We start from the raw sequence: 12,306 nt of genomic DNA on the forward strand, positions 1-12,306 counted from the left end.
GTGAGTGCTCAGGTTTTGGGTGTAAGATAGGTGATGGGGGGAAAGGAGTGGAATCATGGATGGCTACAGGATTTTGTTCAGAACAGTTGGAGGATGTTGCTACTGTTTACTGAGACGGAAAGACAAAGGAGGAGAAGATTTGGGGACATTCAGGAGTTCAGTTTGGACCAGCTAATTTTGAGAAGCTCTTAGACACCTAAGTGGAGGCGCCTGGGCTGGAGAAGTATAAATTTGGAACTTGTCAGCATATACAGGAATATGGAAGCTATGAGTCTGGCTGAGGTCACCTAGCGAGAGGGATGGATCAGGAAGGGTTAGGAGGACTGTGCCCGAAATGGACTTTATAGTAAAACAGGAGTAATGAGCTGGACACCGCAGGGAAGTGAAGATGGTTAAAAGATGTTGTGTACGTACAGCACTTTGCACAATTCTTGACACATAGTGGGTGCCTCCCTAAGCTCCTTCCCTCCCTCCTATAGGCAGACAGGTTCACTTTGCTGGGGGCCAGATGGCTGTGCTTACCTGTAGGACTATGAGTAACTTGGAGAGTGGAGATTCTACTTACCCCTGCACTCCTTCCCATCCTTCCCAGAGACCCCAGGCCCTCCCACCTCCTCAGTGATTCTTGTCGCTTTGGCTTTGGGATTTGGGCTCCCTCAAGACTTCAACCATATTTTAGTGTGAATGGAGTGCGGAGAACTGGTTTCCAGATGGGATTTGAGTGAGAGTAAGCCCAGGTGCATTATGACTCTAAGGGCTGGAATTTGGAAGAGTGAGGAGCAGGAAAGTGAGGAAATGGGCCTCAATGGGGGAATGTGAGGACACCTAAGATAGACTGTTAGTTTCCTAACCTTGTCCTGGACAGTAGATGGCCCCCCTCACCCCACCACTAAACTCACGGATGTGCAGAGATCTCTGACCTATGGTGTCAAACAGGATCCTTCTTCCGCAGGAGTTAGGACTGAGGCAGAAAGCTGTAGTGTGTCTTCTCCAAGACCTGAGTCTGGGGACGTGGGTTGAACAACGCCAGCGTCCCTGAGGCCCTTCTCTGGTCTGTGTCCGGTGAAACATGGCCAGGCTGGCGTCAGCTTCAGCATTCCCCAGAGCAGAGCTGAGTACCTCCCACCTACCTCCCTTTTCCTCCTGGTACCCCACGGAGAACTGCCTTGTACCTGGCTCTGTCTTTAATTGGGGTGGTGGTGGGGGCAAGGTCAGATGTCCCAAGTCACTTCCACACCAGGCTTCAGGGATGAGGGCCAAGGGAGCAACTGAAGAGACTGCAGGCAGGATCTCAGAGTTTGGGGTGCTTGGCTTTGGGCACAGAGAACGAGTTGTTACTTACACTAGGTCTTGAGGGGTGGTCAGAGAAGTAAATGTTTAAATGGCAGAGGTGCAGGGAAGAGCTTCCAGGGAAGGGGGGGCTGCAGCCCCCAGTATGGATGATGGGAATGATGAGATGTGTTAGGTGTGCACCTCAGCTGGCTACTTTCCATGCAAACGAACAGTTTGTCTGGATTTTCACGCTGTTCCCCTGATATAAGGCCCCGAAAGAGGGGTCGCTTGTGTTCAGTACTCCTGATTCTAACTCTGCCCCCATCATCCCACTATGTAAATTAGTTCATACGGAAGAGTCTAGAACAGCACCTGATACATAGTTAATACCGTAGAAGTGTCTATAAAAGAAAAGACATAACCAGCTGTCTGTGAGAGAACCAGTTCAAACCACCCAGTTTCCTTTCTGGGGCATGGCTTTATTTCAACAACTGGCTGCCTGCAAAGGGGAGACAGATGCTGTCTGGGGGCCACAGTGTCCTCAGGTCCCAGAGGGCAGTGTCAAAGCGAAGCTTCAGGAAAGAGCAGGATTCATCAGAGAATGGGAGCACAGAAAAGCAAGAAAGGGTTTCAGTTTGGGCCAGAACAACTCCCAGGGACCTTCTGGGGCTGAGAGAGTTGGGGAGGGAAGGGGGCTCCGTGGCGTCTCCTCAAAGTCCCTCGGCCATACGGGCCCCAGTGCTCCCAGATCACTTAGACACGTGGTCTAGGTGTCTGATGTACTCCTGCACCCAGGCAACACTGGGGTTAGCGCAGATCTGTCGGCCCTGTCGGGTAAGGAAACTGTGGAACAAGGAGGAGAAAGAGGGGAAATTGAGTCAGCAGGCAGAGAGGAGCCCAGCTCCTTCTCTACCCAGCTTGAGCTTCCCCCCCCACCCCCCCGCTGGACGTGGCCCCTTCACACAGAGAAGGACACTCTACTCTCTGTTGCTCCCCAAGGAGTCCGTGAAGACCCTACCACCACCTCCCATTACCTCCCTGGAGGCCAAGCTCAGGCTGGGAAGTCCCCAGGGTGCTGCTCAGCTGGTTCTTCCTGTGCTCCCCCCACTTCCTAGCTAGTCCCACCCCTCTGCTTCCTTCTCCCAGGCCCTCCTGGTTCTCATATTTACACCCCCTTCCGCCCCCAGCATGGCCGAACTTACATGACCCCTGGGGTGGGGCACTGGTCACTGGTCCTATCATAACCTTTCACAAACCGGAGTGGGACCTTCCGTGAGATGTAGGCAAAACAGCACGGACCGGGGGTTAATTTATTAACTGGTTCTGCAAGGTAGAGGGCCATGTGATGATGAAAGCTTTTCCACAAGGAAGCGTAGACCTGTATCTCTATCGCCCAGAGCATCAGAGGAGGAGACCAGACCAGAGCACCTCGGAGGGAGTAAGGCCTGGCCTCTTGCAGCTCGTCCTCCTCTCCTTCTTAAATTATCCTTGTCTAGGGGCCCCTGGTTGGCTCGGCCAGTAGGGCATGTGACTCTTGATCTCAGGGTCGTGAGTTTGAGCCCCACGTTGGGTGTAGAGATGACTTAAAAAAAATTATCCTCCTCTAGAACCTCTCTTTCCTGCCCATGGCTGGCCCCCTCCTGACTTCTCTCTGACCCTTCCCTCGGGGAATAACAGAATATTCACATCTCCTAGCAGGAATCACAGTTGAAATGGCCCATTGAAGGACGTATTTTGCTTTTAAAACTTGTTCCTCGAAACACCACTTACATGATTTGTGCTAAGTGTACAAGGTAAACACTCAGCAGCAGACAGGGCCATGGACTCATACTTGTGACATGGCTACAGCTCCAAGCTGTCAGGTCCTGGTCACATCCCCCCTGCGTGCTCCTGTCCCGGTTTCCCGAAATGCTGATCTTAACGTTACATCCCACGTGTCACGTGTTTCCTGCTTTTGCTCTACATGTCAGTGGATTCCTTTAAATCAGTAACACCTCCATATGGATTGTTAAGCTTTAATTCTTGCAAGAATTTTCCACATATTCCCAGTTTCTCAACTGAGTTTTCTTAGGACTTGGGATTTGGAAAAACAGTTTCCTGACATACTGAGAAGGAATTGCCGTATGGACTTGCTAGGGGATGTCCAGGGTGGGCTACAGCAGGGCAGGACTGGCCCCCTCTATAGGAGAGGGTCCTCCTTCACGGGTCTCGAGAAAATGATAGAAGGGGGAGGTTTGCGGTGTTATAATCAGCAGAGCCTTGGCTACAAAGCAGGAAAGCTACACTTGTCCTTGTCTCTGTTCCTGAAAGCTATGTGACTCCAGACAGGACACCCACCCTTTCCAAACCTGTCTCCTTAAAAAAAAGGACATGGGGCAAGGACTGTGTATTGATTTATATACTGATGACTGTTGAAGTCAGGGCCTCCTTACCCCTGTGTAACAGACGGAGAACCTGAGGCTCAGGAGGCCTGAAAGAGACAAGGAAGGTCCACAAGCTGACCAGTGCAGAGCTTCTAGAATGAGGCTCGCTAGGAGTAGAGACAGTGTCTGCCTCTGTCCCTCACTGTAGCCCAGCGTGTTTACTGAAAGGGTGGCAGGAGTAGGCTTTTAATATATATTTGTTGAATGAATGAATGAATTCAACTTGAATCTATGTCTCCCTGACTGTAAAGCCAGTTATTTCTCCATTCTGGGTTGCTGTTCTCTGAAGAAGAAAAAAAAAAGCTTCCATTGACTGAGTCTCTACCAAAGGCCTGGTGTGTGGCTTAGTTCCTGACATGGCTGATCTCCATTCCTCACGCCAGCCTTTTGAGAAAGTATCCCTTCCCCCATCTGCAGATGAGAAGCCCCACGATGATCACGGGAATCACGGGGAAGCATTAGGGAGGGAGCTCTATAGCTAGGTGCCGTCACAGTTCCTGGAAAACCGGCCATCATTCCTTGGACTAGCAGGGATGCCGGATCAGAGTGCTAGGATTGAGTGTATTTCTGTCTCTGATTTTGGTTGAAATTCAGCTCCGGAGAATAGTTTCCTGGGAAATCTCCCTCTGGCCCCCGCCGCCGCCCCAGGGTCCCACTGTGCCACCTTCTCCCCTGGTTCCTGCCCCCTGCAGAGAGGCAACCATGCCTGTTTAGGGCGGAAAGGGCAGTGAGCTGGGGGTCAGGACAGCTGGGGTCTAGCCCTGCCTTTCTCAGTCACCTGCTGTTGGAGTATCCCGCAGATATTTATTAGGAGCTTGCTACGTGCCAGGAGCAGCGGTATGCCATGGACATACTAGACAAACCTTAAAGGGAGAGGGGCAAGGCTGCTATTGGGGTCTCAGGCTCAATGCCCCCACAAGCCAGGCAGACAGGCAGACAGGGTGCATGTGGTCCTGGCAGTGGGGGGCCCTAAGACCTGGGAGCGCACCCCCTGTCTAAGGGGACGGCCCCCACCACTTCAGTCCCAGTGAAAGCTTGTGGGAACTCAGGCTCCTGTCTGCTTGGTCTTCCATAGTTGCAAAAGAAGCAAGAAATACAGATTTTTAAATGTTGGCAACCAATCAACATGTAAAACCCCATCTAAGCCACGAAGACAGTCTGAGCCTTTGCAGATTCCTCTGTCCCAGCCCATGCCTATGCGGGGGCTCCTGTATGTCTGCAAGAGGGCGCTAAGCAAGGAGCCCGGAGGGTGCTGGGTCAGCTTCTCTCTGCTAGGTACCCCAGGGCCAGGGAGGCTGCATTCAGAGGCAGGATTTTCTCTCCCCAAAGGAGGCAGAAATGAGTCCCAACCAGGAACAGGGAGAGACGCTTGGTAAAGACGCTGTCTGTTTTGCAGCCTATTCTGGACCACCCCCATCTCCCTGCAGCCCCCTGCTTCCAGCCACTGTACCATCTCTGTTCAGAAGAATAAGAGTAACAGGCCTCACCTTCATTGGCCTCAGTGTAGAGGACAGCAAGAATGAGGAGGAAGGCCAGGGTAGCCAGGATCACCTTCATCCTTCTGGCGGCTGACCAGCTGCAGGAGCAGGATGGGGCTGAAGACTTCTGGGTTCCCTGACTCTTTGAAATCTGGGCTCTGACCTTCCTTTATAAGAGGTTGCTGGTGAGGAAGTCACGAGATAGAAAAATCTAAGATTGCATGGGAGTGTTGTTTCTTTGGAACTGTGACTGGTGACGTATCTAAAATATGAGAACTGAGTCAATTTATTCAAAGAGATGTAGAAGACAGAGAATGATCCCAGAATTCACATTTGGCTTGCATCTTGAGGGTGGTGGTAGGGGAAGGCCAGAGGCAAAGGGCTTTGGGGGAGAAATTGCCCTCCTTTTCTGTTCCCCCCCAGGGAGCCTGGTGAAGCCTCCTTGGGGGTGAGCCCATGTGGACCATGAGTCCAAAGGCCCAGGCAACTGTCTCAGGCTCGGGATTCTAGGACCCACCAGGATGAGAATGTGGGGGCCCTGTGCTCTGTCTACCTCCAGCACCAGGCCTGGACTCAAGCCTGATGGGGACTGGGAGTGGGGTGCTGGATTTGGAGGGGATTCTGGGGTGGCTGGGCCTCACCAGCCAGGATTGGACTGAAACGCCTCACCTAGGGTGAGCTGGAGGCCCTGCCCTCTGCCCAGCACAGGGAGCTTGAGCGGATCCTTAGCAACCAAGGAAGGTGTACAGGGCTCTCTGCTCAGCCAGGGCTGCCTCCAGGACTGAGGCTGAGGGATGAGTTCCTTCTGGCTCAAGCTGGGTGAGCTGGGGACAGGGCAATGTATCCCATAGAATACAATTGTATCTCGACACCCTTGAGTTTGTCCTGCAGGGGCCCTGCACAGGAACACCACAGTGGTCCGTCTGGGACTAGGAGATAGGGTGGCCAACCATCCTGGTTTGCCTGGGACGAGGGGTAGTCCTGGGATGTGGGACCTTCAGGGTTAACACAGGGATGAGTTGGTCACCCTACTGAGAGGTCAGACAGATGTGGCTGTCCCCCACCTCTACTCCCACCAAAATCAGATTAAGCACCTGTGGGGGGTTTTTTTCCAATTTTTTTTTATTGTGGTGAAATATATATAACATAACATTTGCCCTTGTAAACATTTTTTTTTGAAATGGATCAGTTATTTAATTACGTTCTTTGTAAGACATTTAGAACACCAATTTGTGAGGGTAAACTCCATTTGTGAGAGAAAACACAGAGCGGAGGTAGCCCTGAAGCTGAGGAACAGCTTTGATCTTTGGCAGAATTTGCGAGTCCACAGCTTTCTGATCAACCTTGCGCTGCTCTGTAATCTCGTATTTCTCTTTCTCGGTGTCGAAGATCTCACCCTCCTGGTGTCTGGGCTTGCGCAGCTTCTTCTTCTTGAAGTAAGCATCAGTGAGATGTTTGGGGATTTTCACACTGCTGATATCAATTTTGGTAGAAGTAGCAATGACAAATTTCTGGTGTGTTCTACGCAGAGGGACTCGATTGAGGGACAGAGGTCCGGTCACAAGTAGCAAGCCACTGCTCAGTTGCTTCAGGAAAACTACCCTCTTGCCTCTGTGGCGCCCAGTGAGGATGATCAAAATGGTCCTGGGAGTGATACTAGCTCGCAGCTTTCTCACGTGCTGACTGAAAGGTTTTTTGCCTGGCTCAACAGCTTTCGAGGCACATCTTCAGTAGGGTAATACCTAGGCTTTTTGCGAAGTTTAACCACTTGGGTACCACCGTTCTTGTCACCACCAACTGGTTTTGTGACAGTAGCAAGAACTTTCTCCTTCTTTTTCTTTTCAACCCTGGATTTAGCTGCCGAATACTCTTGTACATGGCCTTTCTGGAATACATAGCCAATCGGGAATATCTGCCAATTCCTCTGACAAGTACAGGGTTTCGGCTGCAGTGGGGCTTCCCCTTCTTTGGCGTTTTAGCCTTGGGGTTACCCTTCTTAGCCTTGCCACCGGCATCAGCCTTCTTAGCTTCAGGTTTCTTCTCCTTAGTATCCGGCTTCTCAGCTTTTTCGCCCGCCATCTTGCAAGATGGGAAAAGCGCCCTTGTAAACATTTTTTTTTTTTTTTTAAGATTTTTTTAATTTATTTATTTGACAGAGACAGAGACAGCGAGAGCAGGAACACAAGCAGGGGGAGTGGGAGAGGGAGAAGCAGCCTTCCTGCCGAGCAGGGAGCCCGATGCGGGACTCGATCCCAGGACCCTGGGATCATGACCCGAGCCAAAGGCAGCCGCTTAACGACTGAGCCACCCAGGCGCCCCTTTGTAAACATTTTTAAGTGTGCAGTTCAGTGGTATTAGTTACATCCATATATTGTGCAATCATTACCACCATCCAAGCACAGAACTTTTTTTATCTTGCAAAACTGGAACTCTGCGCCCATCAAACAATAACTCCCCTCCCCTCCTCCCCGACCACTGGCTATTGGCTCTCTACTTTGTCTCTCTGAATTTGACTACTCTAGGTACCTCGTATATTAGTGGAATCATACAGTAGTTATTTTTGGTGACTGGCTTATTTCACCTAGCATGTCCTCAAGGATCATCCATTTTGTAGCATATGCCATAATTTCCTTCTAAGGCCAAATAATATTCCATTATATGGATATACCACATTTTGCTTATCCATTCATCTGTTGATGGACACTTGGGCTGCTTCTATGTTTTAGCTATTGTGAATAATGTTGCTGTGGACAGGGGTATACACATGTCTCTTTGAGACCCTGTTTTCAATTCTTTGGGGTATATACCCAGAAGTGGAGTCGCTGGATCATACAGTAAATCAATTTTTAATTTTTTGAGGAACTGTCATACTGTTTTCCACAGCCTTTGTACCATTTTATATTCTCAACAACAATACACAAGACTTCCAATTTCTTTATATCTTTGCCAACATTTGTTATTTTCTGGGGTTTTTTTGGCTCTAGCCATACTAATGGATGTGGGGTGGTATCTCATTGTGGTTTTGATTTAAGCATCTGTATTTTTTATCAGTTTTACATAAGGGGGTTCCAGGTAAGTTTGTTTGCAAAGAAAGTGTTTCCCTCCTAAAAAGAAAAATTTAAACCCGTGTTCTTTTTTTTTTTTTTTAAGATTTTATTTATTTATTTGAGAGAGAGAATGAGACAGAGAGAGAGAGCACGAGATGGGGGAGGGTCAGAGGGAGAAGCAGACTCCCTGCCGAGCAGGGAGCCTGATGCGGGACTCGATCCAGGAACTCCAGGATCATGACCTGAGCCGAAGGCAGTCGCTTAACCAACTGAGCCACCCAGGCGCCCCTAAACCCCTGTTCTAATGGAAAGAATAGGAGCTTGTCCCCTTGGTTAGCACAACATCAGATGGGGGAGGGATGTTGGGGATACACATGGGCAGGAGGATGGAAGAAGCTGATTCGTACAATTTCTTGGGTCTCTATGCCAATTCCTGGACTTCTGAAACTAAGTTCCTGGTGACACTGAGTCATTTGCCTTTTGTGCTTTGGTAAGCAATGTGCACTCCTCTTCTGGACCTTCAGTCCTGCTTGACTGCTTCCCCTATTCAAAGGAGCAGGGCTAGGGGCGCCTGGGTGGCTCAGTCGTTAAGCGTATGCCTTCGGCTCAGGTCATGATCCCAGGGTCCTGGGATCGAGCCCCGCATCGGGCTCCCTGCTCGGCGGGAAGCCTGCTTCTCCATCTCCCACCCCCTGCTTGTGTTCCCTCTCTCGCTGTGTCTCTCTCTGTCAAAATAAATAAATAAAATCTTAAAAAACAAAAAACAGAAAACCCCAAAGGAGCAGGGCTGGACTGGGGGAGGGGGACTTGGGAAGGATTAAGGCTCCAAGGTTTTTATCTTTTTGGTAAAGTTGTTTTTGTTTTACACACGGCAACGTACAACAATGGTGGGGCCCACGATAGACTGTATGTTAGTTTCCTGAATTTTACTGTTTTCTCAGCCATTCCCAGGGCACTTTTGCTGAATGCTGAAAATCAGATCCTTTGTCTACAGCTCTTTTCAGCCAACCCTTCCTCAGATGTTCATTGCTACCAGAGAAGGAAGTGGGGTAGGTTCAGCTGGATTTGCCCTAGCTGCATCCATGCTGACTTGCAGTGAGCATTTCCTTTTTTAAGTGCCAACAAAGGGTTTCTTACCAAGAATTGCATAGGTATAGAATCTTGCCCAGTACAGAAGTAGCTGATTACTTTCAAGTTCATCCATCTTTCCCCTTCCTTTTGGGAAAGTTGGTTGCATTTGCTGGTCTTTAATATTTTACAAACTCCCTGCCTCCCAAGAATCCACAAAGGTTATCAGTCTCTACTGTATGTTGTCTCAGCTGCTAGAAAGGAATTCATGCAAGCCAAGGAATGAAATGTCATGCAATCTAACTACCCATCTTGGGCTTCTCATCTATGGAAATTATGCCCTTTCTAGACTGTAATGGGCAGAGAAGGGACAAATAAAAACCAGAGACCAAGAGTTCTGCTTTATCTCTTCCACCTGCTCACAGTTAACACTCTGTTCATTCATTAATTCATTTACTCATTCATGTATTCTGTAAATAATTACTGAATGCGTACTATGAGCTAAGCACTGTCCAGGAACCAGAGATTTAGCCATGAACAATTTGTATAGGGTCTTCTACAAATGTAAGCAAGTAATAGGCCTTTGGCCCTTTTTTCTTAAAACAAAACAGGGGCGCCTGGGTGGCTCAGTGGATTGAGCATCCAACTCTTGGTTTTGGTTCAGGTCATGATCTCTGGGTCATGGGATCGAGCCCTGTGTCACGCTCTGTGCTCAGCATAGAGTCTGCTTGAGATTCTCTCCCTCTCCCTCCTCACACTCTCTCTCTCAAATAAATAATCTTTAAAAACAAAACAAAAGCTTTCATTGTGATTCATCATTTAAAAAGCAACAATATGAAGAAATTTAGAAAATAACTAAGCAAAACTAAGTAAGAAGAAATCCCCTGTGATTCCACAGTCACATTTTTTAAAAAAGATTTATTTATTTTGAGAGAGAGAGAGAGAGCGTGAGAGTGTGTGCGTGGGGTTGGGGGAAGGGCAGAGGGAGAGAGTCCCAAGGAGTCTCCCCACTGAGTGCTGAGCTCAGTGTGGGGCTTGATCCCACAACCCTGAGACCACAACCCCAGTGGAAATCAAGAGCCAGTTGCTTAAGTGACTGAGCCACCCAGGTGCCCCATCCCAGTCACATTTTTAGATGTCTCTTTGTCTTTTCCCTCTGCCTGCTTTCTCCCTAGCTGAGATCACACTGAACAAACCAATTTCATAACCCATGCTTTGACATATGGTGAACAGTTTCATTTCATTATAGAATTCTATGTGTAGCTTAAAATAATTTTTTTTTAAAAATTTTATTTATTTGACACAGAGAGAGCGACAGCAAGAGAGGGAACACGAGCAGGGGGAGTGGGAGAGGGAGAAGCAGGCTTCCCACCGGGCAGGGGCCCAATGAGGGGTTCGATCCCAGGGCCCTGGGATCATGACCTGAGCCGAAGGCAGATGCTTAACGACTGAGCCACCCAGGCGCCCCTAGCTTAAAATAATTTTTAACAAAAATGGTGCATGCTTTTTATAGAATCTTGAAGAAAATAAAAAAGTGGAAAAACTCCATTTACCACTATTAATATTTTAATGCGTAACTTTCCAGTCATTTTTCTATACACGATCATTATACATATTATATACATATACAATGAACAAATGGGGTCATACTTAAATGCTCTTTTCTATATTATAACCGGATTTTTATAATTATTTTTACTTATTACTGAGGAACATAAAATATAGATTGAGAATAAAGAGACACACTACAACAAACATCGCTGGACCTGGCATCTGGTGGGCCCCTCTGCAATTCCATGCCCTGCCTCTCTTCCTCTGAGTGATTCTCTCCCAAATATTGTCTATACTGCACTCTGGCTCGTCTTATAGTTTCACCACGCATATTTGAATCTTCAACAACATATTTTTAGTTTCGTCTGTTTTTGAACCTTATATAAATAGAATCATTATATGCACGGCTTTTTTTCTCTCCACATTACGCTTCTGAGGTTCACCCACGCTCCTGGGTGTAGCTGCCGTGCATTTACTTTCATTCCTGGGGACATTTCAGTGTATGGGTATACACCGTGTATCCATGTTTTCATTTGCTTCCTTTTATGTTTGCTAAAGCCAACATCGCTGCCGCGGGTCCCGGCGTTCGAGTGCGAGGGGATTTGTGGGAGGCATCCAGGAGCGGGGCTCTGGGTGTTTGGCTGTGCATACCTTTACTGTACCCGATGGCAACAGTACTTTTCAAAATGCTAGGACCAGTTCACACTTGCAGCAGCCATGGGACGTGCCGGATGTTCCATAGTCTCGCCAATATTGATACTTCTCAAATTTAACATTTAATGGGATTTGGAGGGAAGGACACAGGAGGAAGGAAGGAACACTTTATTCGTTCCAAACTTAGAATCTAGAACTGGGTACCCTTCGTCAATACGTATTGCTGGTTTGATGAATTCCTTATAATGTTTGCCTAGACCCTGCTCACGGCAGCCACTGAAATCCTCTGAGTGACCGAAGGGGGAAGGGGAAGGGGGAAGGGGGAGTAAGACCGAGCCACGTGACCTCTTGAAACATTTAGTAAATAACAGAATTCGAAATGGAAAAGGAATTTACAACCATAACATAGCGCACCTGAGTTGAAAATAAATGTCAAACAGAGCCCTAGAGTATGTCTGGAAGCAGCTTCTGATGTTTCCTGGCTCAGGTCCTGGTGCCCCAATCTGTTCACATCTGTGGCGCTTTTCTGGCTGGTTCCAGACTCCTCTGCGATCGAATTCCAGTTGCAGATGGATTCCTGGACCCACACATTGCTGGGGTCAGCACAGACCTTTCCAGTCTCTCAGACGGAGGAAGCCACGGTAAGAGGGAGAAGTATATTAAAAAGGAACAATTTCATAGCAGAATGCTTGTGGGATTCTCTCTCTGTTCTGGGGATCTCAGAGCCAATCTCCTTCAGAGCCACACATACCCCCCAGCCCTCAAGGTCCCTAGACCTTTTTTCATTGCTATGGAAGCTGAGTTCCCCTCCTC

General features: G+C 48.5%; 1 protein-coding gene and 1 pseudogene across 2 annotated transcripts; both read right to left on the reverse strand.

The window, feature by feature from the left end:
• Window positions 1–1,704: 1,704 nt before the first annotated feature.
• LOC110593295 (regakine-1-like) lies at window positions 1,705–5,371 on the reverse strand. Its single transcript, XM_021704557.1, has 3 exons — window positions 5,183–5,371; window positions 2,475–2,595; window positions 1,705–2,115 (listed from the first exon to the last, which is right to left on the reverse strand). The coding sequence occupies exons 1-3, from the start codon at window positions 5,250–5,252 to the stop codon at window positions 2,022–2,024; spliced, it is 285 nt and encodes a 94-aa protein (XP_021560232.1). The 5' UTR covers window positions 5,253–5,371; the 3' UTR covers window positions 1,705–2,021.
• A 970-nt stretch (window positions 5,372–6,341) lies between these two features.
• On the reverse strand, window positions 6,342–7,262 carry LOC110593294 (annotated as a pseudogene). The gene has a single exon (XR_002481148.2). The product of XR_002481148.2 is annotated as a 60S ribosomal protein L6-like (transcript).
• Window positions 7,263–12,306: the final 5,044 nt, after the last annotated feature.

This window comes from Neomonachus schauinslandi, chromosome 15, assembly GCF_002201575.2.
Source record: "Neomonachus schauinslandi chromosome 15, ASM220157v2, whole genome shotgun sequence".
NCBI classification, from domain to species: Eukaryota; Metazoa; Chordata; class Mammalia; order Carnivora; family Phocidae; genus Neomonachus; species Neomonachus schauinslandi.

Bases quoted from the DNA above. Each gene is read 5' to 3' on its own strand.
- LOC110593295 (XM_021704557.1), bottom strand. From the start codon at position 5,252: ATGAAGGTGATCCTGGCTACCCTGGCCTTCCTCCTCATTCTTGCTGTC. The intron at 2,596-5,182 runs GTGAGGCCTGTT...TCTACCTTGCAG, and splicing joins CTACACTGAGGCCAATGAAG to AACCAGTTAATAAATTAACC. The intron at 2,116-2,474 runs GTAAGTTCGGCC...CTTGTTCCACAG, and splicing joins TGCCCCACCCCAGGGGTCAT to TTTCCTTACCCGACAGGGCC.